This window comes from Copadichromis virginalis, linkage group LG17, assembly GCF_057382275.1.
Source record: "Copadichromis virginalis isolate Kocher_CV1m ecotype Utaka linkage group LG17, C_Virginalis_male_GT1.1, whole genome shotgun sequence".
In the NCBI taxonomy this organism is placed as follows: domain Eukaryota; kingdom Metazoa; phylum Chordata; class Actinopteri; order Cichliformes; family Cichlidae; genus Copadichromis; species Copadichromis virginalis.
Window position 1 is genome coordinate 16,004,824 of NC_140634.1, and position 24,666 is coordinate 16,029,489.

At 40.2% G+C, this 24,666-nt stretch overlaps 2 protein-coding genes across 4 annotated transcripts in view; both read right to left on the minus strand.

Annotated features, from left to right (window-relative positions):
• Positions 1 to 11,673, minus strand: part of cdc14ab (cell division cycle 14Ab) — a 32,880-nt gene extending 21,207 nt beyond the window's left edge. For 2 of the 3 annotated variants that reach the window (XM_085437838.1, XM_085437836.1), the window contains exons 1-7: positions 11,249 to 11,672; positions 9,934 to 10,024; positions 9,369 to 9,444; positions 8,282 to 8,374; positions 6,988 to 7,067; positions 590 to 656; positions 169 to 231 (exon numbers count right to left, since the gene is read on the minus strand). In XM_085437838.1, coding sequence (XP_085293964.1) covers positions 169 to 231; positions 590 to 656; positions 6,988 to 7,067; positions 8,282 to 8,374; positions 9,369 to 9,444; positions 9,934 to 10,024; positions 11,249 to 11,294 — 516 coding nt within the window. In that variant the 5' untranslated portion in view covers positions 11,295 to 11,672. Of the gene's footprint in view, positions 1 to 168; positions 232 to 589; positions 657 to 6,987; positions 7,068 to 8,281; positions 8,375 to 9,368; positions 9,445 to 9,933; positions 10,025 to 11,248 lie in introns of all 3 variants that reach the window. The other variant, XM_085437837.1, reaches the window with a different exon arrangement.
• Positions 11,674 to 17,834: 6,161 nt separating this feature from the next.
• rtca (RNA 3'-terminal phosphate cyclase) lies at positions 17,835 to 23,054 on the minus strand. Its single transcript, XM_085437839.1, has 11 exons — positions 22,895 to 23,054; positions 22,640 to 22,740; positions 21,998 to 22,141; positions 21,749 to 21,872; positions 21,095 to 21,153; positions 20,876 to 21,017; positions 19,467 to 19,588; positions 19,164 to 19,222; positions 18,849 to 18,943; positions 18,667 to 18,771; positions 17,835 to 18,486 (listed from the first exon to the last, which is right to left on the minus strand). The coding sequence occupies exons 1-11, from the start codon at positions 22,943 to 22,945 to the stop codon at positions 18,388 to 18,390; spliced, it is 1,101 nt and encodes a 366-aa protein (XP_085293965.1). The 5' UTR covers positions 22,946 to 23,054; the 3' UTR covers positions 17,835 to 18,387.
• Between the last annotated feature and the right edge of the window lie 1,612 nt (positions 23,055 to 24,666).

Consider the following 24,666-nt stretch of genomic DNA (forward strand, 5'->3'; position numbering starts at 1 on the left):
TGACTCTCTTCGTGTTTTGCTTTGATGTCTAAAGTTATATGACTGTCAACCAGGCTCAGATTGGTTTTTTGTCTTTCTAAACCTTTCCCTTCTAACTGAATTTTAAAGACTGACTTGATGAAGTAAACACTGGCAGCGGCTGGCAACTAATGATGCGAGTATTCATACCTCATAGTGTTCGTACTCGTCTACATCAAAGGTTTCGAAGTTGAAGAAGCCATGCTGCAGAGCCTGAAACACAGAATGATTGACTCTGTAAACAACTGAACAAAACTGAGGGCAGAAAGATCGGCAACAAAGCTGCAAGATGGCTGCAGTAATGGTCTAGCAGAGCAATAAAATATAAAGATATAAAAGATATAACAAAAATGTTAAAAATGTAGAACTCAGTACATTACAAGAGTAATTTGATCTATGTAAATGTAACGTGTGTAAACTGTACTATAGACACTAAAAGAAACAGAAAATGTAATAATGCCCACAGAAAAAAGGTAGTGTGGAACATCTACTGTGGAAAAAAAAAATGTCATTAATCCAATAAACTAAGATTTTAAATTCAAGTACTCAGCAGATGGCACATTGACCTCACCTTCCTGATGCCCTGCAAGCAGTCCAACACAGTCAGGTTGAAGGTACAATTCCCAAAAGAAGCATCCCTGCAGAGATACATATTGTGAAGACACCATACATTCATATAAATGGCCTCCTTGACTGCCCGCCCAAACCAACGTTCCTCCCACCACCACATCCTAGTCATTGAGAGAGCGTCCACTGGCCTGAAGGTGTGTATAGACTGCGTAGTCCTGACTTGATGAGTTAGCTTTTATCTGCTGCGCTTCGCCAGAGGTTGTTTGGTTTCCCCGATGTATAAATCATGGCAATCCTCCTGGCACTTCACAGCGTACACTATATTACTCTGTGTTGGGAGACCCGATCCTTGGGGTGCACCAATTTTTGGTGCAGCATGTTTTGGGGTTTAAAAGACACAGAGACGCTGTGTTTAGAGAAACTGTATCTTAACTGTTCCGAGTCCTGACACATAAGGGATCGCTCCAGGTTTTCGCTTATGCAACAGTTTTCCTTCTTTTATTGATATGTACACCATCCAAGTTTTAGGTGACCATGTCCATGTGGGTATTCCAAGAAGTAGGTTTGGCTATCAACTCTGAGTTTGTTAACCCTGAGATGAGGGACACTCTGGTTTTCTGTTCCAGAAAGAGCATCAACTTCAATCCTGAATCAGTTACCAGGGTAACACACACCTGGGGCCCGTTCTTCGTACGTCGCTTACTACATCCAAGATCAAATCATCGCGCTAACCGTGAGCTCGCTATTCCGGTTCTCTGAACACACCTGCTGTTGACGATTAGTACAGCTGGATGAAGTAATGTGAGATCACTGGGTGTCGCAAAAGGAGCTACGCATCGATAGTAGAAACATTGATCGGCAACCCTCTGATTGGTCGGCGAAAATGTCGAAGGAGCGCGCTCGGTATTTTTCGGCAGCAGAGCAAGAACTCTTGAGTGAGGGATTTCAGGAGTTTCAGAGTTTAATCAGAACGCAAGGCTGCAAAAGCAAGGAGAGAGGGCTGGCAGAAAGTTACTGACAAATTAAACTCGTAAGTAATTTAATAATAACAATAATAATAATGGAGTGGATTTATATAGCGCTTTTCAAGGCACCCAAAGCGCTTTACAATAGCACTATTCAGTCACTCTCACATTCACACACTGGTGGAGGCAGCTACGGTTGTAGCCACAGCTGCCCTGGGGCAGACTGACAGAAGCCAGGCTGCCATATCGCGCCATCGGCCCCTCTGGCCACCACCAGTAGGCGGTAGGGTAGATTTATTATATTACACTATATTATCCAATATTATATTACATTATAATATGTTATATTATATCCCCTTTCAGATTAGAGCCACAACAGGACCCACTAGAACATGGGAACAAGTAAAAGTGAAATATAAGAATATTCTACAGAATGGTAATATTTATCACTTATATTGCTTTTCGTCTCTTGGAAAGAGACCCTGGAATAATCTGTTTGTTTGTTCATAACAGCAACCAAGAAAAGGGCAGAGCAAACAAAGACAGGTGGTGGTCCTGCATCCCCTCGTCAACAAGTTGGTTAAGTGAATAATACCCTCACGGGAATATCGATATCTCTCTATGAGCACACTGTCGCGCTGAGCTAAAGGATCCTGTCTGTCCCGCAATATACGCTGAATTCTGAGGACTCTCCTTATCAATCTCGCACCTTCCGCAATGGGTGGCTCGCGTATACGGACAGGACATGGCTGCGACAGACTTCCCAAATCCACCTTGGATTTTATAGCCGTGGTCTCTCATCTTGATTACATGGAGTAATTTGCAATTACTACTCTGAAATATGAATTACATCTGTAATAATCACATACATGTAATAGAATGTTAATAGTACATTTCCCTTTTTTAGGAAATGGCCTGTATGTATCTGTGTGAAATCAATAAATGGATCAGGTGCTGCATTATCTTTAGTTACATTGATGTTTTTTATTTATGGTGAAACAGTGGTGGAATATCGCTGTTGCTTTCGTATAAATGAAGCAGACATACCTGCGTGGCCGCGATCTAATCCTGTTTACATAAAGTAAACCTGCTCCCGAGCAGGTTTACGCTTACGGATCTGTTGCTATGACAGCAAGTCCCGGATGAGCTTCGGAGAACCGAATGATCCAAGATCACGCGAAAGAACGAAGAACGGGCCCCTGGGGTCCGTTCTTCGTACCTCGCTAAGTAAGTGTTGACGATTTCGCGTGATCTTGGATCATTCGGTTCTCCGAAGCTCATCCGGGACTTGCTGTCATGGCAACAGATCCGTAAGCGTAAACCTGCTCGGGAGCAGGTTTACTTTATGTAAACAGGATTAGATCGCGGCCACGCAGGTATGTCTGCTTCATTTATACGAAAGCAACAGCGACATTTTACCACTGTTTTACCACAAATAAATATTATCAATGCAACTAAAGATAATGCAGTATTTGATCCTTTTATTGATTCCATACAGATACATACAGGTCATTTCCTAAAAAAAGGGAAATGTACTATTAATCATTCTATTTCATGTATTTGATTATTTCAGATGTAATTCATATTATAGAGTAGTAATAGTAAATTACTTCGTGTAATCAAGATGAGAGACCACGGCTATAAAAGCGAAGGTGGATTTGGGAAGTCTGTCGCAGCCATGTCCTGTCCGTTTACGCGAGCCACCCATTGCAGAAGGTGCGAGATTGATAAGGAGAGTCCTCAGAATTCAGCGTATATTGCGGGACAGACAGGATCCTTTAGCTCAGCGCGACAGTGTGCTCATAGAGAGATATCGATTTTCCCGTGAGGGTATTATTCACTTAACCAACTTGTTGACGAGGGGGTGCAGGACCACCACCTGTCTTTTTTTGCTCTGCCCTTTTCTTGGTTGCTGTTATAAACAAACAAACAGATTATTTCAGGGTCTCTTTTCAAGAGACTAAAAGCAATATAAGTGATAAATATTACCATTTTGTAGAATATTCTTATATTTCACTTTTACTTGTTCCCATGTTCTAGTGGGTCCTGTCGTGGCTCTAATGTGAAAGAGGATATAATGTAATATAGTATAATATGATATAATATAATATAGTGTAATATAATAAATTTACCCTACAGCCTACTGGTGTTGGCCAGAGGGGCCGATGGCGCAATATGGCAGCCTGGCTTCTGTCAGTCTGCCCCAGGGCAGCTGTGGCTACAACCGTAGCTGCCTCCACCAGTGTGTGAATGTGAGAGTGAATGAATAGTGGCATTGTAAAGCGCTTTAGGTGCCTTGAAAAGCGCTATATAAATCCACTCCATTATTATTATTATTACATTACTTACGAGTTTAATTTGTCAGCAACTTTCTGCCAGCCCTCTCTCCTTGCTTTTGCAGCCTTTGCAGTGTTCCCTTGCGTTTTAATTAAACTCTGAAACTCCTGAAATCCCTCACTCAAGAGTTCTTGCTCTGCTGCCGAAAAATACCGAGCGTGCTCCTTCGACATTTTCGCCGACCAATCAGAGGGTTGCCGATCAATGTTTCTACTATCGATGCGTAGCTCCTTTTACGACACCCAGTGATCTCACATTACTTCATCCAGCTGTACTAATCGTCAACAACAGGTGTGTTCGGAGAACCGGAATAGCGAGCTCAAAGTTAGCGCGATGATTTGGTCTTGGATGTGTCATTTGATCTTGGATGTAGTAAGCGAGGTACGAAGAACGGACCCCTGCTTGCTGGCAGGTTTTCTTCAACAGCCTGAGTTTCCCTGACTCCTCCCCTCCTGCTGCACCTGAACCAGCTGACAGACATCAATTCATTTCATCATTCATTAAGTTGCTATCGGGGTGCATAGGTGAGTCAATTAATTTCCAGAAGTTTATGTTTGAAACAAATACTGAAACCCATTTTGTGTATTTAACATGAACACTTTTACAGACATTCTGTCATCATTTATTTATACACAGATTTATAATAATCTCAGAATAAAATATAAGTAGTCTCCATCATTTTAATTGTGACTGTGTGAATATGAATGAACCTGTCAACCTGTTTTTTAGTTAAATGTGAAACTGTGACCATCAGGGAGCCCATCATCTGTTAATGAAGGGTGATATTAGATTAAATTATAAATGCTTACACCGGGAGTTTGTCTTTAAGCATTTTTATCCAATAATGGAATTCTCTATTACTATTATTGGAATTGTTCATAAGCAGCAAACGGTTTTATTTATTTATTTTTAATAAAACAGACCTGAGGGCAGAGCCACTCTGGGTAACTAACACCCAAGGTCCATCAGTAAACTGTGTCTGATCCATTTTTCCACATTCAGATCTTTAGTTTCTGTTTTCACAAGTTTTGTCGCTCTCTTCTTACAGCTGAATAATTACATTTAAAATCAAAAGTAAAATTAGTATTTAGTTTTATCTAATGAAAGTTCTTATTGGCCTAAATCATGAAAGCAGAGCTGTTGCAATTTAAATATTATATAACAAACTATGAATGAAATAATGTGTTTTGACTGTGATGATGACAGAGTGGCCCAAACAGATTAAAATGACTCTTCTTCCCTCCTGTTTTTATGGATGAATATCTTGGTCAGCACTGACGTGTGTTCATATTCCTCGGTTCATTGGATTAAAATTGAGGCGCTGCACTTTATTTACCATTTATTTAACAAAAAAAACAACAACAACACACTGCTCCAACATCTGGTGTGGCAAAAACAGACATGTCATTTTTATTTTAAACATTCTTCTTATTTCTGTTCAGACCCTATCATATCTGATATCTGATATCATATCTCACAGTACAATAATATTGAATGGGTTGCATTGTTGTATTTTGTCATGTTTCTCAGGTCTTTGTCTGAATTTCTACGAACATTATTGCTAAGGATTGTCTTATTGCATTGGAGTCACACTGGGTTAAATATGTACACTTGGGTTTTAAGGGGTATTTATTATTTTCTTCTTTTTTTGGGGGTTGTATGGAAGCCCCAAACGCAATTTCATTGTTCTTGACAATGACAATAAATAAATAAATACTAAATACTAATACCCAGACACCCAAGCTGCACCTCCAACAGATGGCCTCAGTCTTTAGGAGTAGTGTTTGCTGCAGCTGCTTCAGGGGTCTGAATCCTTTATAGCTACAACTTAATGGAGCTGTGATCAGACACTGAACGTTTCACTACTAACCCTCCCTGGAAAGGTGGGCCCTACCCATCATGTTTAATCCATTAGCAGCCAGGTGAGACCTCAAAGCTTCTCATGAGGCCACCAGAAAAACAGAGTCCTCCTCCGTTCAACAGCACGCTCAGCTGTTATGTAACAATTCAGTGAGTGACAACAAGAAGTCCTTTATTGTAAGCACGCACTCTTACACAGAGCTCATCTGCTCTGGGTCGGTCTCTCAGTGACTGTTAGCTGTGGTATACAAACTGCTAACACGCTTCACTTAAACGATAGCTGCATCCCTAAACTTATTTTAGTAAGAATGACTTTTGTTTTATTAATGACAAATGTTAAATATTCAGAGGAAAACCACAAGTCTTTTAGAATAAAAGATAAAATAAGATTCTCTCACACACACACACACACACACACACTCTAAGCTAAGGACTAAAAATGTACCTTACTCTGTGTTCTTGGAAAGCTTTTCGACATCAATAGGAGGACATTTTTGTGCTGCTGAAAACACATTATGGTGGTGTCGCCATTAATTGTTAAAAATAATAATTTGGTGTTGAAGTTTTTTTTTTTAGTTTTGATTGGCTTAGCGTTAGTAGACATGTTTGTTGACATGACCATAATAGAGTGATAAAAATTAGATTTGGGGGATTTTGGGCAAACGCTACCTTTCTACTTTTGGATATTCAACATTGTAACCGTACAGCTTTGGTTTAATGCCACAAAATAAGATAATCCCATCAAAATAAAGAAATTTGCATCTCAATACTGATACCAGAGAAGTCCTCTGAAAATATTTTATTTTATTAAACTTCCACAGAGATAATAATGCATTCAAATTATTAGAAACAAATAGTGCTACAGTAGAAAGCAAAAGTGTATAACCAACATATGCTTTCTACTAGCCAAGAGCATTGTAAGGTAGGGGCGGCTAGGTCGCCAGCCTGAAGACAGATCTGTTGTTGTTGTTTGCTTCACAACATTTAACTCAGCTCATAAGAACACTAAATACTATTATTTTTCAGACAAGTCACCATTTAATTTTGGAAATGCAGCACACAAATGGAATAAAAAAAGAATTCTTATTTTGAATCAACCTTGTCATTTGTTGTTTTTTTTGTTTTTTGTTTTAATCTCCAACTTGAACTGCAAGTTATGGATCTTCAACAGTGCTGGTACAGATGTCTAGTATGGTAAATGTACTTGCTGCAGTAATACTACTGTTGAGAGACTCACCTGAAAGGCAGGTAAGCAGCATTTGAGCCTGAGATCAAAGCTCTGTAGGCTTCTTCTGGGGTCTTCTTCAAGTAAATCACCTGAGGACAGATATTAATAGAGAATGCATTTAAAAAATGCTGAATGTTTTTAAGAAGCTAAAAATTGATACCAAAACATAGTTTTGTACAACTTTGGCTATAAAACGGATCAGAATGATGACGGAAGAAGCTGAAGATTTAACAATTGTTTAAGGGTTTATTTCAATGTAGTGACAAGATAACGTGCACAGAAATCACAGACTGATTAAATGAGGCGACAGGAACTGAAATGTGGAGAATCCAGCAGCACTGCTCACTGACAAGAAAGCCTCATTTCTGCTCTTTAATACAGAAGAATTTTAAACTTTTACAAATGATGCCAAATTGCAAAACACTTAGCTCAGTCTGTAATAAAACCTCTGTAACTTTGCTCTGCTTCACTTAAGCAGCATCAGGTAATGTTCATATGCAGATTCATGGTTTTCTTCCATTTTTCATCTACTGCAGAATGTTTTTAAGGTGGTTATCGGCTATAAAAAGCCAGGCCAGGAAAATCTGCTTCATGTTTTTTCTGCATTTTATCTTCAGTTACTTTGACACAAAGGCATCTGCTGTGATGCTTATACCTCTGAAGTCTCACAAGTGTCAGCTTTGTTTTTAATATGGATATGTACTGATAAATGATCAGAATTATAATATTTCTGACTGAGTCAATATTGAATCAAATCGAGACCTTGTGAATCAGAATCAAATTGATTATAGAAATCAGTGGCAATACCCAGCCCCATTGCTGATGGACAGAAGCATGTGCGCAGTTGATATCCATTAGTGATATCCATTAAAGAACAGTCATAATGAACACTTTGAAGATTATTGCTGAGTTTTTGTAGATTACATTTTTTTCCCCCATTTAACAACATCACTGCTGAGTATTTGGTAGTCTAAGGAGCTTGGAAAGTATTTGGTACACTTTGTCCTCTTTAGTGTTATGCACTTCTGGAAGTAAATTAAGTCAACTTAAATGCCTTAAGCTGAATTACACCTTACATAGTTTGAGATCAAGTGCACCTATTAATGGGCCTGCCCTTCCATTGTGTGCGTGCCGATGATGTCACACAACTGACAAATTAGTTCAAAACACTGCAAAGATGATCAAAAACAAAACACATGTCACTTGTTCTTCTTTCCTTAACTTTTTGTTTGTTAGCTTCACCTCTCCTATGAAAAGCTCTGATTTATACACAAAGATGGATAAGAAGCAGAGATGTACTCACAGCATAGCCACCAATCAGCACAGCCGCGTTGGATCTCTTCCTTTGATCGAAGCTGGTGTAATGAACAATTCGCTTCCTGGTCAGTGTGAATGACTGCCAACAACAAGAAAGAACCCACGGTTAAACAAAGTGGACATGAAACACTAAATGCATAAAGACTAATTTACACCATGGAGCCCTGCTCTCAAAAACTGACATATATGTAACTGTAGCTGGAATTAAGAAATAAGTGCTTAAAGGGGATAAGCTGGAGGAGGTGGCTGGGGAGAGGGAGGTCTGGGCCTCTTTGCTTAGGCTGCTGCCCCCGCGACCCGGCCTCGGATAAAGCGGATGAAGATGGATGGATGGATGGTGCTTAAAGTTGAGTTTTAAAAACATGTCTAGTGCCATCTTCTGTTAATACCAAACATTAAGTCATCAGGTCGGTTAGTTGGTTGCAGTCAGACTTACATGGGTTTATGTTAGAAAAGTAGTAACAGAACCAAAAACTCATGGGTCACTTTTGTGCTGCACCCGGCTGTAAAAATGAGTTTTGTTATAACTGAGGATATACTGTCTACTTTCACTCTTGCTCTTTAAGCAGTAAGTGCTTCTTCATTGATTGGGTAGCTGCACCGAAATGGTAAAATCCATCTGTTAGCCATAATGTTTAGTTTTGTAAAGCACCTTAAAAATGAGGACCGTTTTGTTTTTGCTTGCACGTCTGTCGGGTAAGTCCTGGAAAAGTTTGAGGCTGCAGTGCACAAGTGAAGGCAGCAGAAGATGTGCTGCCTGGTGTGGGATGAACACGTAGCACAGATCAGTGTTTATATGGGCGTTTTGAGAATGAACATAGGCTGTGGATCCAGATCGTCCAGTCAGCTGGACGTCATGACAAATGACAAGAAGAATGTAATCACTGTGGCAACGTGCAAACAAAAAACAGAGGTTTGAAGTCAGAAGGAGGAGTGGAAATAAGATGACACAATCTCACAGCAGGTTCACTCACTGCCACAGAGTGAACCTGCTGTGAGATTGTGTCATCCTGCATCTGTCCTTTTGCATTATGGGCATTCCTGCACAGGGTGAGGCAGCAGTAGAAACTCACCTTGAGCTTCTTGTTGAGCTTGCAGCAGTATCGGTACAACATGGCCAGGTTCAGAGGCCCAAAGTCTGCGTAGAAGCTGCAGACACAAAGGACATAGAATATACAGTCAGTCAGACTCCTGCTGGCTGAAAAGGAAAGTGATACAGAGAGTGAAAGTCTCCATTTAAATTCCTGAAGTACGGTATTTCTCCTGTAAAGGGGTCACGCTTCAACATTTTAACTGTCCAAGCAGGACTAACTTCTTTTAATGTTCAGTCAGGCCTCTAAAATTTCCAGTCATCAGCATCCAGAAAAGCACTCAGTTGCTTTTATCCCTTTTACTTCATTAAAAAAAAAAAAAAAAAAAAAGTAAATAAATAAATATTACACTGTTGAATGCATCTCACCTCTTTCACCTACTATGTGTGTGCCAGGTTACACATGCACAGCTCAAATCCTTGGTACACTCTTCAAATACAACATTAAACACACTCGTTGACAAAGCTGGTTACAAATGCCTGGCTTTGCAAGTTGTATATAAAACACACATAGTCAGAATGCAGTGCAGCAGGTGTGATATACTTACTTTTCATACACAAACTCGTCATCAGTGCAGAAGTAGTGTGTGTTGGCTGTGCTTTTGGGTTTACTGCGTAACGTGGCGAAATACAGGCGCTCTGTTAGAGACAGATATGAAAGGCAGTTAGATTTGCTGATTGTGGAAATCACTGCCTTTCCATTGTATACCACAACTTGCTGATAAGTTTTGAACCTTCAACGCTTACCAAAAAACACACAGGTCAACTATGGGCATTCTGCTTCTTCTACTTTTATGTTGTGCTGTTCCTGTATGTCTACAACTCTGAAATGAGGGTTTAGGAAGCTCGTCTCTATGTAAAGAGCTTAGCTTTATTTTTATTTTTTTAAACCCACAAGAACATTGTAGTGCAACACAGTCTGGACTGATTATTGCTACAGTTTGATCTTCTGGAATTCTGAATTTAACTTCAGAGATTACGAAAGCCTAATAAAGGCAGCAGGAAAAGGAAAAAAAATGGGGCAGAGTGAGCAACATTTTAGGTCCAAACATCTCATTCATTTCTGAAATCCAAACCTTAGTGATGAAGCATATTTTTCACCCTCTCATCCTTGTTTATACACTAGTATGAGACACAGACACACACTCATAAAAGATGGCATTGGTTTTGTTGCTATGTTTTCACCAGCTCTTTCGCTCTGCTTATCAGCTCTGAGTGATGCACTGAGTTATTTAGTTACACACAGTAAGCTTACAATGGATTTCAGAAAATTCGGTTTTTTAGTTTAATTCATAGCAAAACTGATCAGTGTTACTGGAGAGGGAATACAGTGTAGAACTCAGTGTAGAAAAACGTTTTTATGCAATGCCTGCCTCTCCACAGTGACCTTTCTGTGTGCACGCTGAATCTACTCGTATACGACAAACGACAAGCTGTCATCTCTGTTTAAAACACGGAGTTGGCAGCCCTGGGGACTCCAAACAGTGCAGAGGATAAGGAACTAATCCAAGGCTAATTCTACAGAATGCTGCTGCTAGGTGTACAGCACTGTTACCCTCTTTAGAAGCATCGATGACTGATCAAATCTGAGAGGATGCCACAATCTCTATTTCAGCTCAGTAGGCGCTGAGCAAAGTTATCCATCAACATCACTTTATATAAAACCAGTCACCAATGGAAACAATCACTAACCTGCTGTGTAATGGCATAAAGTTGATTTTCTATTTATAGGATTTTACTTTTTTTTTTTTTTTAACTCGACAACTCCCAGTTCTCCGTGGAGTTGTGACAAATAGTTTAACAACTATGTATTGTGCTTTTTTTGTCCCCTTGTTAACTCTGTAACAATACTGTTAAAGTTACCTTTGATAAACTCAACGGCTCCCAGCAGCTCAGAGTCCTGGCTCATCCTGAACAAGGCAGACAGGATCGGGGACTGTTTTGCACCCGCCACCGTCACGGATCCGTCTAACGCCTGACCTGTCTCGGCTCCGCCTGCTATCTCCACAAACTTTTCTGAACTGCTAGCAGTTCAATAAGCCGTTAGCGGGCTAGCAGGCAGCTGAACAGAGTTTTAACTAAAGTTAGAAACTTTCACATTAGTTCCACACTGGTCTTTTCAGCTTCTCCCCTCGAAAATACTATCCTTTCTACTCATTGCTTTCTGTTTTATAACGACAAGTATTCTCAGCCTTCATATTAGCATGTTAGCACCACTCGACGACGATCCGACACTCTAAAACTCAGATTGCCTAAATCCCTCCTTAAGACACGTTACTGTAGCAACGGGAGCCGCTCCCATAGCAACGACAGCCAATCACCAAACAGAACATGCTGCCTTTCTGCGTTGCTTTCAAGTTCCACTGGGAAACAAATAACGAGGCCTTCAATCACTCGGTCTACTCGACTAGTATTTGATAAGCTGGAAAAAGAAAAAACTAGTTGGTTCCAAAAGAAATGATGTAAATAAAACAGAGCAACGATTTGCAAAGCCAAAAACTCCGTATTTTATTCACAAAAGAACACAAATTATATGAGTTAAAAATGAGTCAATGAGAGGGACAGTTCAGACTGAGCAACTTGGAGACAAAGTGAGAGAGACAAGATTGAGATGGTTTGGACATGTGCAGAGGAGGGAAAGTGATATAAGATAAAGGATGAGAGGGCGGAGGAAACGAGGAAGACCTCAGGGGGTTAAATGGATGTAATGAGCACATATAGAGGGTTGGTGTGACTGTCAGATTTATTATTCTTATTGAATGTGCCAATGCAATAACAATTAATTATCAGTTTTCTTCTTCTTCTTCTTTCCTTTAACAATTTGATGTGTAAGTTGTCTTTCAGATTTGAGAGATCTCCCACAAAAGTTATATCAGGACAGGCAACTCAGTCAGCAATTGTCTGAGTATCTTGAAAAGTAACAAACCAAGAGCAATCTCAGGCACACTTTATCAAAGAAACACCATTCAAAGGTTGTGAGTCACAAGGCTTTGAACTTTTCCATGTTTTTATATCTTTTACTTTTTTTCACAGTAGCAGTTTAAAGTTTTATGACGCATTTGATTGTTTTCAAGAAATTTTCCTCTTGCAGTGTGATAACATCTATCACTATAATAAATAATTAAATATAAATAATATTCATTATGATGGATTTATGGTTCTCTCAGACATCCAACAACCTTGGCCATTAAAAGCATTCACAAAACAGCTTCAAATTTTAAGCTGAAAATCAGACGCAGAGGGTGTCTTTATACTGTAATCATGTCCACGTTATGCACACTAGGTAAGTACTGCTACTCGCAGTGAAAAATGTTTTCCAATATGACTTGTTGGTATTACTATGTCACTATCTCTCTCTCTATCTAAATCATTATGGCTGATCTTGTGAGTGTGTATGGCAGTCAGCATGTGACATTGCTATCTGGATCATTCAAACAGCAGCTTAAAACCCCTTTAAAGTAAAACCGCACCTATATTGATGTCACTTATCTGAGCTGATAAAATGTGCACATTACATGAGTACTACTGTTTAAACAGAAGGTGTTTCAATGTGCTTGCCTTTCAAAGTAAAATCCAGTTAACAGTAAAATGACATTTTAAAATGTTTCCAGCTGCCTTTATCACTCTCAGACCTTTACGGGCTGAAAAATAATCTCTACGTGTTGTTTCAGCTCTCAAATGATTTTAGCCAAATTATAAAAGAACTTAAAAATAAAAGTTCAAAATTACATAAGCTGTTTTTAGGGGTTAAAAGATGATTTCTTTATAATATAAAATAAGTGCATTGAAGTACAGACACTTGTGCCAAAAAGTATACTGTGATAAAAACTGAAGTATTGACTTAACTGATTCAAGTAAAAGTGAAAAAGTATGGGCTCTGAAATGTACTCAAAGTAAAAAAAATAAAAAGTAGCTCTTTGGAAGATGTTTCTACCAGCCATTTATGTGCAAAGCTAACTGAACTATATTGATAAACTAATAAAACTATGATATTACATTGGAATACAAACATTTTAATCTAAATCCTAATTCTAATAAAACAGAGAAAAAGAAAGGGAATTATTTTTTTTTTTTTTAAACGGTTCTATTTGCTGTTGCCTACATTGTAGATGGTGAGTCTTCCTCAACACCTAAACAGAAAAATGAGTATGGGGTTAAAGTGGGGTTCGGTAGGTGCGGGGATGTTAAGAATAACTGCGGTGGCTCAGAGTGGGGGCAAATATCACAATACAAAATGATTTCTAATGTGGGTTCCAGTATATTTTCTTTGTGTTCAGGCTGTGATTGGTTGACCCGTGCTGCTGAGGCTGCTCACAGGTTTACTGCTCTTTGTGGATTTACACAACTGAACGGAACAAGATTCGAGCAACATGCTTCGGGACTTTCTGAACCAGTTAATCTTTGTCTTCCTAAATGACATACTCATCATCTCAAAGAACTTTATAGACCACCACGACTATGTTTTCCAGGTACAAAGACAGCTAGAAAACAGACTGTGTGTTAACATGAGACAGGTGCGTTGAATCTGTGACTTTTCTTGGTTTCATTATCAAAAGTGAAGGTAGACCTAGCCAAGGTTTGCAACCATTTGACGCTCAGCAGAGATGGTTTTCTTTGACACCTCTACTCAGGTTTACGGTTTAGAAGCAGTGCTCTTGTAGCAACGGAAAAGCAAAATGCATCCGTGTTGCTTTTCCCTGCTTTTTTTATTTGTGCCCAAAATAAATCTTCAAGTTCTCCACCTGCAGGATTACTTAGACCTGTACTCCACCTGTATATGCATTGTCCCTGGATTTTGTCATTGGGTTGCCTCTGCTATCACTTAACAACGTCATTGGAGAATCGATCTCCAAGCTGCTCATTTCATTGCTCTACTCTAGCTCCCTACAGCACTACAAATGAATCAACTACCGATCGACCATGTGATCCGCCTCCAGGGGATACTTGTTGTCATCATCTCAGACAGTGGCCCTCAAGTCACCTTGAGAGTCTGGAAAGAGTTCTGCATTGCCATTGGGCCAAATGTTAGACTCTCATCTGGTTTCCAGCTGCAGACTAATGGCCAAATCGAAAGAGCCAACCAGGAGCAGGAAGCAACCTTTGGTGTGTGGTATCAACCAACCAGTATCAACCACTGCAACAGGTCTCACCCTATTTGAGGCATCTCTTGGTGACTGCCCACCCTTGTTGCTGTCTGAACAAGGTGAGCTTACAACACCATCTTTGTTGCTGTCTCCAAATTACAGCGGTCCATTTTAAATTTAGGCCATTATCAACTCTGTTTCTATCCTCTGTTTTCAGCATAATTGCTCCAAGAGCACACCGATGACTCATCCAGGCCACAAAAGAACCCAAAACATCTAAAGAACTGCAGACCTCGCTTGGCTCCGTTAAGGACAGAGTTTATAATTCAACAATAAGAAAGATACTGGGCAATAGTGGCAGCCGTGAGTTTCAAGAAGAAACCTGCTGCTGAGCAAAAAGAACACAACAGTTCATCTCACATTGGCCAGAAAACATCTTGATGATCCCAAGACTGTTGGGAAAATGTTCTGTGACTGATGAGACAAAAGACGAACTTTTTTAAGGTTTGACTGCTGTTACATCTGCCATAAAACGAACACAGCATTTCATAAGAAGGACATAGCAGCAACAGTTAAACATGGTGGTGGTAGTGCGATGGTCTGTGGATGCTTTGCTGCTTCAGGAACTGGATCACTTGGTATAATTGGTGGAAACATAAATTCTGCTCTTCTCATGCTCAAAAACCCTCCAATGAGGTTGAAGCAATTCTGCAACAGTGGGCCAAAATCCAGCACCACGATGTGAAAGACTCATTGCAGTTGTTGCTGCCAAGGGTGGCACAAGTTTTTAGGTGTAGGCAGCAGTTACTCTCTCACACAGGTTTGGGTAGCTTTTATCTTTGTCTAATATTAAAATTTGTTTAATATGTGAAACATGTAAGTGCAATGTAAATAATGAAATTCTGAATGCAATATAATTTCATTGAAATTAGATTTCTTCCTCCAGCCAAATCCAAGACATCAGCATTTCTGGATAAACAAAGGTAACCAAGGTCAAGGTGTTTTGAGTCTATTATCTGTAATTAATGGTAAATCCTCAAGCAGATGACCAAGAGACGTGCTTGTTATGGGTCTTAGGCCTCATTTAGTCAATAAAAAGTCATATTTATAGATAAATATGAAAAAGAATATGTCATTAAAGTTACAATAATGAGTCCCTACAATAAATAGGAGTTTCTATTCTTTTGTTTTTCCTATGTCTTTCCTAAGTCAATCAAATAGTTTCTAGAAAATTCTTTAAACTATTCTGTGTGAAATGTAGGTGAAATGATCCTTCCTCTGACCTCAGACTGAGTTTGTGGTAAAGTTTCCTGCTGTATTTGTATTACAGAGTAGTCCTTTAACTTTCATTGAGCATCTGTATGTATCCCAATGACGACTTCAAACTCACCTGCGATCAATGAGATCCACACACAGTTGGGAGCTGATCCTGATCCAGGTCCCGGCCCCGGTCCCGGTCCTTGTCCAGGTCTGGGTCCTGGCTGGAGTATCAGAGGGTTGACCTGGTGGGTCCTCCAGGACCCGGTGTCTGCCATACTGCAGGGGAACAAACAGACTGTAAGGGTACAGCTGAAGGAAAGAGGTGTCAGGTGCCCTGGATTGGGTTACCCCTGGTTCCAGAGGGGACAGAGGTGTGAGTTTACAGCCTCCTCAGGTTTCAACACACATTCTGAGCTGGACTTCCTGCTATGCACACTGTACATCATGTCACCTACCGCAGGTGAGTTAGAGGGGCAACCAACACAATAACTAATGACATCACGGAAACAGGACCATAGGACACAGGAAGTGCAGGTCTAGAATAGTCAGGAGCCAGTTACCCATTTAATCCACAGCACACATTCAGTTTTTACATCAAAAACACTTTGATGCTATTTGGGAAGAAACTGCATGGGGTAGAAAAGCTACAAAAATATTTTAAAAACCCTGCCAATACCTAACCATTCAACCACCCACATAATACACAGTGAGTAACATACGTTTTGAACACGTCACCAGTTGTCTAAGTAAAAATATTTCTGAAGGTGCTATTGATATGAAATTTTCACCAGTTTTTCAGTGAAATTTTCAGTACCAACCCATCCAATTCACACATGGAGAGAAAACCATAGATGTCCATAATTTAATTTATGCGCAATAATGAGAAATGACACATGGCAAAAGTATTGAAAAGATGAAGAAAGGGAGATCCAAACAGGCATGGAAAGTCATGGCCCAAAGCCCAGAGAGCTGGGCAATGTGGATGTGGAGCACTCTGTGGAACCTGAGGAACAGGTGGTGTGAAGAGTTAGGGTCATCCCCTCCTGCCAGTTCTGGGGGTGACATAAAACTTAAATAACTAGAAAGACACCACAGGCCACAACATAAGATAAAAAAAAAATTCAAAAGATTTGCTGAACACAGAATAAAAAAACACGGCTGATTTGGCCAAAACAGGCCCCTCGTACAGCTGTAAATCCTCCTATTAACGACTTCATCAGTGCCCGTAACAGTACCTCACTTTATAGACATGTACAGCTCTGTTGTACTGATAGAACTTTGTTTTTCTTTTTGGTGGACTGATTTTCTCTCTTATATCAATTTATACACTGGATCTGCACACAACCACACAGGCGTCCCTCAAAACATGCAGTAAACACAAACAAACTTTTTTCTATTGACTCAGTGTCTTGTCCTGGTGTATGTCCTGTGTTTGTGTGTAGTAACTGGTTAAGTCATCAGTCCAAAATTAAAGTGGTTACATATGAACTGCAATTCTTGAGCCTAAATCTTGCAACCATGTAAACAGTAGGAGTGTGTGGTCAAATATCTATAAACCTCCACTCACAGCTCCTACACAACAACATAAAGCCACAGCACAGGGCTAATTGTAAACGGATTGGCTCTTACATAGCACTTTATACAACATCACATTCACACACATGCATCTACATCAAAGCGCTTCCTACTATTCATATGAACACCAGGATCAAACCACCAACCCTGTCATTAGTCGGTAACCTGCTCTACAACCACCCCAACTGAGAACTTCCTCCTTTGTAATCCCCATATCTGTATTAAGCTTCTATTTGCCATATTTCAGATCTCCTGTAGGTGGGACAAGTAAACTGGGAATGCCGTACATTTGCTGAATGAATTTTATTTTGGTTCGGGAAGCACAGCAGTCATCTCTTCCCAGTCAGCCTGTACGCTCATCTGTAGAGGCCCGATACATCGGTTCATAGTGGGCATGCTTCCAATGAATGTAGATTCTGAGCAAAAACCATTGCTTTTAAGAAATCATACTGAAGGTTGCGCAGTAGTTGAATTGCAATCAGTTTTATGATGAGCTTGAGCAAAGCATGCAGATAAAGATAGAACTGGAAGACAGTTTATTCATTTTATTGGTCAGGTTATGATTACAACTCAAAACTTCATATGTAGTGGTCACTGTTAGATAATCAGCAATGCTGATGTCTGAACCGGACTGACAAAGCCTCTCAAAAGTCTAACTACTACACTCCACATAAGTGTTAAATAGTCCTGATCCTTTAATTGCAATGACCCTTCTTTGCTGAGGGTTTAATTCTCATGCAAAAAGCCAAAATCTCAATCAAGGCTATGGATATATGAAAATTTTCAAAACTGAACAAAGAAAACTCAAATTTGACAAAGGAGGATACTGACCAAAAAGCATAATCCCAAATCTGCTTTCAGTCAAAGAGCAACCAAAGAACCAGGAAAGTGAAGTGCACATGGGGAAACATTGGAAATCTTTCCTTGGAGCAGTTAAACACAGGCAGAAACATGTGAACACAAGGAGGAGATTTATTTATTACAGTATTTCTGGAAAAAACCCTGAGAGACAGAAACTAAGAGGGTCGGCCACGTTTGGAGCAGCTACCGAGCGTGGGGTCAGTGTGTGCACAGCGTGTTCTGCTACAGGTTGGGGTTCACCGCTCCTGATCCTTGACATTCGATGATGTAGGTGATGTTTCTGCTCAGCTCGTCTTCGCACTTTGTTATTGTGAACTTTGCCTGCAAATACAACAGCACACAAGGTTAATGACTGATCAGCTCGACTCAGACCCGAGGATGACCTGAGGTGCTGCGTCAGACACCAGGACAAGATAAAGAAGCAATATTAAAACTGAAACTGTGACTCGCGAACAGAACAGGCACCATTTGGGTCAGTCTTGTGCTGTAAGAGTTTCTGACCTGAGTCAGCTGCTCTGCGATGTGAATTGCTGTCTGTGTGTGTAGTGTCACAGCACCGGTTCGAATCCGAGACGTTCCCTTTGCCAGCGCCATGAAGATAATGAGCTGCAGAGGAGAGTCAGAGTAAGGTCAGAGTAAGGTCGCAGAGTGTGTGTGCGCGTGTCGCTCTCTCTCACACTCACCTGGTCCTGCAGGAATTCGTCCACGCAGCCATTGTGTCTGATGTTTTTCAGCAACATCTCAGCAGCTTCAATACCCACTTTATCTGCATACACACCTGAAAAACAAAAATCCCATGTACTTGAACATCTGCACTGTCAAAGAAAAGTCACTGTTTCAGAACATCAGCCCAACAAGCATTCAAAGCATGTTTGTTTTCAAAGAGGGGGGCATGGGGAAGTAATGACTTCATATAAATTACATTTCTCAATGAGGTGTCAACATTTATCACATTACTGCAGCATTGCTGCCACCTGCTGGTTCGTGTGACTCCTCACCTTTCTTTCCCAGTGCTGAACCAGCAAATATGCAACCTGTAGAGGACTCGGCAATGATTCTGAAAAAGAGGTGGAAAAGCAGTCAGGGGGCTGATCCTTTGGGGAGCATTGGCAGTTTTAAACCAAGAGCTTCATAGCGTACGGCCTCTTAGACCAGGTTTCACAAAGCTATAACTCCTCTTCATGCTGAGGATTTTAAATGATCAGGACTCTGGCCAAATGCTTTTACTCTTTTCTAAAGTTCCAGAACATTTTTTCTTCCTTGCGTGCCAATGCTGAATGCATCGTATGTTCAGAGCTTACAATATTCCATTTCCATTCCCGCAGGCCTTTTCCTTCTCTTGCTGTGGCTGGATGTTGATGTAAAGTTCTTTGATTTCCTTCCTGATGGTTCGAACAGCAGCAGCTGACATGTCTTTAGCCAACTGTAGAAAACAAAAACTACAGTCAGCTCAATAAAGAAAAGCATACCTGACATTTTCACATTTAGTTTTACAATAACAGACTACGCAGCACCGAAAGTTCCTTAACTAAGTTTAAGAAAGTGAATCCATTTCCACAGAAACCTTGGCTGCATACAACCTTGGCTACAGTGGCTCTTCTTAAACAGAAGGCAACAAATCAGAGAGGTTCAGATTTTCTCTGTATGTTCCAGGCACAACTTGTCCTGGCATCACATATGTTGCCCATATCTTTATGTCATATTATGTTATCTTGGCATGTACCGTTTGAAAGGGCAGCATCTCCTAAAGCAACCAGACACTCATCCAGTGTGCTGTTTGCACTTGAGATATAGATGAGAGGCTGGCACTCCCCAAAACTCCAAAACTCTCTGACCACTGCTAATTTGTCTTGCATCACGATTGTCTAAATGATTCCCCCATAACAACATGGAAAATTTGTGAAGTCACATGATGGTCTGAAATTGTCTGACTAGAATCTGCATCCCATAAACTGCTGGTAGATTCATTTCTGGGTCTTTGCACAGTACAAGGGTTAAATAGCACACTGTTCATCAGGAATTCAGTGCAGTTGTGGAAGATGACAGTTAAGTGCTAACTATACTGTTATGCACTGTCTCCACTGCTGTTCTGCACAGGACTCAAACCTAACGCCAATTCATCGCAAAGAGTGGATATGTTTATATATTCAGGAGTGGAGTGCACTCCTTAGCCAGGTGGAGACCGAACGACCAAGTCCAACACTAGGCTGTTGGGTCTCCAGCTGTCCGTGTCCGCAACAGACTTAAATCAAGGCTTAAAGTCGCCATCTTGGACTCTAGCTGGTGATGTCAGTCCTTATCCTGTTCTGAAGCCTCGGTGAGCTTTGTGTAGCTCAATATAAACAAAGTGAAAGACTGTATAAAAGATGGACGTAGCAAGGTCATCACATTAGAGTTTCAAAAAAACTGACGTTAGTAGGAGGCCTCACTGTGAAACTGCTTATTCATTGGCTAGCCATTTTTGAATGACAAGTCATTAGCCAACGAGCTAATAATGAGCACAAATAATCCTTTCTGAAACATAGCATGTGGCTAAGACTAGTTAATTAGCAGTGACTGTATTATCAAAAAAAATAACAAAGAAGAAATTGTGTACCGGCAAATTAATGAAAGACTGGAAAAATAATCCAGTACACAAGAAAAACAAAAACACAACAGTTGACGCAGTAAAAACCATAAAATGAGTAATGTGAGTGAGTGTGAACTTTACTTTGAAAGGTAGAACTCCAGCAACATAAGCTCTACCATAGATCTTTGTGATGTTTCCTCTCTCAGTCATTGTGACAGGCGTCAGCTCTTTGACTGGATTCACCGTCACCATGACCTCACCTCCACCTTTAGGGTAGAAACCCCTGATACACAAATACACAGTCAGATACACACAAGTACTCCAGTAACATTTCAACTCTGTAGATCTTGGTACACTGACCTCATTCTGATGTCACAGTCAAAATGGACTCCAAACTTCTCCACAATGGGTTTGAATACCTGAAGACAATTAAAAAAAAAAAAAAAAAAAAAAATACAATCAAATGTAATATAAAAACAAACTCTATAAACACACACTTAAAGTTCTCTGCTTTCACTTTCACTGGAAGTGCATCAAGTTAGGCACTAACTGAAGCTCTGAGTCAGTTAGCAGGGTAACAGACTGTGGTAACCCGAAGTTTCTCTCTGGTTGACTAATATCACAAGCCCATCAGTAAACTCTGTCTTATCCCTTTCTACACATTTGATCTTCACTTTCTGTCTCATAGGCCACATCAGATTACTGCTGAATAACTAGATTTAAAAGTCAAATAGAACTCCAGCAACATCTAATGAATATTAGACTTGGGTGGATGACCACTGACAGCATAAGAAGTTGTGTTCTATCAAACTTTAATACAGTCTATGGAGGATCAGCGTGGTCCAGGCAAAATAAAGTGACTCTTTCCACTCTAAAGGTAAACATCATGGTCCATACTGACATATTATACTCTTCAGTGAGTTGGATTAAAACGGAGACTGTGTTCTTGGTATTGGGGTACCAATGATGATTGCTTTGTCTGTTTTAGGGCTGCGGTGTGTCTATGTCGATTACCTTGATAGTGTAGTCAATCTGAGGAGCCATCTCTGCGTTGGTTCCTCCCTTCAGACAGAGCTGTGAGGCAGCATCGGCATAAAGAGCACAAGGCAGAGCAACCTGCAGCAGGAGACACACACTCCTGACACACACACAAGAAGTGATTATATATAGATGTTTAAAACAAAAACAATCAATAGCTTTTGTATTACTGCCAGATAGCAGCTGGTTACATAGTAAGCGATGCAGTCAGTGGGTCAGACTTACCCTGCGGTCTGCGTGTCAGCCGTGTGGTTCCCAGCCCGGGTTTTACCAGGAGTCAGACTGATGTCAGTGGAGCCAATGCTGGCTCCTTGAAGACTGCCAGAACACAGATCTGAGACCAGCTGCAGGCCGGTCAGGTGCTGTGGTCTGCACACAATTGATCAAAATGTTACGATTTGAAATTTCAGAACTCTGTTCTTTTACTGGGACTTTGAGGGGGCTTGTGCCTCCAACTTTTTAAGAACGAAATAGAAATGCACACGAAAACGTCGCAAATAAAATGCACCGAACAGTAATCAATAAAATCTAATTAAGATAACTGATTAAAAGCCGAGGAAGTTCTGCGGCACAGAGTCGTGAAGGTTTCTGCTGAAGCTGCTAAAAGTCGTGCTGTGCAGACTGAAGGTGACAGATGGTCTTCTTTTCACACAGAAGCTGCGTTTTTAAATCAGCTGAGTCTCAACAAAAGCACGCAAACAAACCGGGAGGTATTTAACTAATCAGCGTTCACACGGTAGAGCAAATAACACCAATGTAAATAAATCGGACAATCGGTTGTTTTTGTTAATACTTTTAAGTTAACCGATGCATCAACTTTAATGAATAGGCTAACATTAGCCTGCTAGCACTGAGCTAGTAACTCACCTCAGACCCGGCGTGCTTCTGCCGGCTCGGATTTTAGTGATTTTGATGGAGGACCCGATGATGCAACTGAGCGCCGCCGAGACTCTCAGGATCTGTCCGCCCTGCACAGAGCAAATGAAGGGGAAACAGAAGCGACATCAGCGAGCTAAAAACCGCCTGCTGTCCGCCGCGCTAGCATTGTGCTAGCACATTAGCGGCGGGGAAAGCCGGCAGCTTTTCATGTGATCACCTCCCCAACATAAAGTGAGTACTCACTCCTTCCATCACGCTGCCGTCTATCTCCACAGCCTCAGAGTCCATCTTCATTCAAAACAAAAATTTTTTTACTCGGATGCTGTTGCTCAGCTCAACTCCAGCTTCCCGTACTTTTCCCTTGTGTTTGTTCTTCTTCTTCTTGGTCTTTATCAGCGGTTGACAAAGAACGAATTGGTGCATTACCGCCACCTACTTGTATGGAGTGGGAACTAGAATGACGCTTCAGGATTGGATGCTATTATACAAATGGGTTTGTCTTAGATACCTAATTAATATGGCGTTATTTTTGTAGAATAGTGGCACAAAAATAACGCCATAAATTATGACCTGATAACTTTTACTTCCTGGGTTATTTCTAAGAAAACAAATTAAATCTAGTTTCAGTTTCATTCTATTTGGGTTTTGAATCAGTTGTCTTCTTTCTTTCTCATACTCCTGACAGTATAATATTACATGCTCTACTCTCAGCACCCCCACAGTACTTACATTTTTATTGCAATGTTTCCCTAAAATGCATGGTGTATAATTTAGCCCAGTGCACCTTAATATGAGACGTAAAATGATTGCGTCTTCTCTACTCCTCCTCCCTACACTTCTTCATCTATAACCGAATGACTGCAACCACTTCCATTAACTTTCAAACTAAAATGAAAAAAAAAAGTGACCACACTAAAACAGTTTTTTTCTTTCCTCCAAGTGGTGGAGTAGAAAACATGATTTTGTTTATTTACTAAAATATTTTATCTGTAGTTTATGGAATACAACATTTTCCAGCCATTAACTCTCCTCAGTTCCTTTCAAATTATTTTACAGTCCTATTGAAAAGCTGTACAGAAGTCTTGACCCCTTCATCCGCTGTTTTTTTACATTTTGCTAGGACAATGGGAAGCTGGTGCAGCAAATGGCTGAAACATGGGCAAACATGCATGAACATATAAAACAGAGTTTGTAATGAGCTTGAAAGCCAAGATTTGGTATGAGCACCTTTATTATACTCTCTTACTATCCTAGGCAGCTTTACTGTAACGTCAATGAAGATTTGAACCAAAAATTGCAAATGTGGCTTCATCACTCTTCATGAGACCCATTTTTCAGTTCATTTCTTGTGTAAAGTACTTAGGAAAAGAGTGGTGCACCAAGAATATGAAGATGACCCAAAATGAATGCTGGGATGGGGTGGGCCACAAGGGATACACATGAGCCATCCTTCAAATCTGGGCATTTGGAGGAGCCTTGGAATTTGGACAGTCTTTGTTGAAATGCCATACCTCTGTGATTTTAGCTACTTTGTAACCTTTTTCTAAAGCTAAAGTAAATGCAGGGATGGGCCACAAACCAGTCAGAGCTCACAGGCTGCTCACTGTTTTGTGAAAATGTGTTTTCAGATTGATTACCGCCATTTAAGTTTACCCTGCTGGAGCTAAATGTATTGCTAAAAACGGACTGTCATGATGAATGTGGCTGATTGTTACTCTCCCTCTTTATGCTTTTTTAAAAACTCAAATAATAATAATAAATAAATGTCCAAAAAAGTAAAAAGAAAGCTTAGTTTTTCTTTTGTTGTTGTTTTTTTTTTAAATCAAATACAAAACATTAACTTTCATGATATGAAGACATTTTATTAGAAAAGATCTTCAATGTATAACTAAAACATGACAAATTAACAACAAAGTAAACAAACACTAATAAAGTGCGACTGAAAGTATCTTAAATCGGTTGGCTGAGGCAGCAGCAGGGAAGCTCGGACCTCCCTCTAACCACCTCCTCCTCCG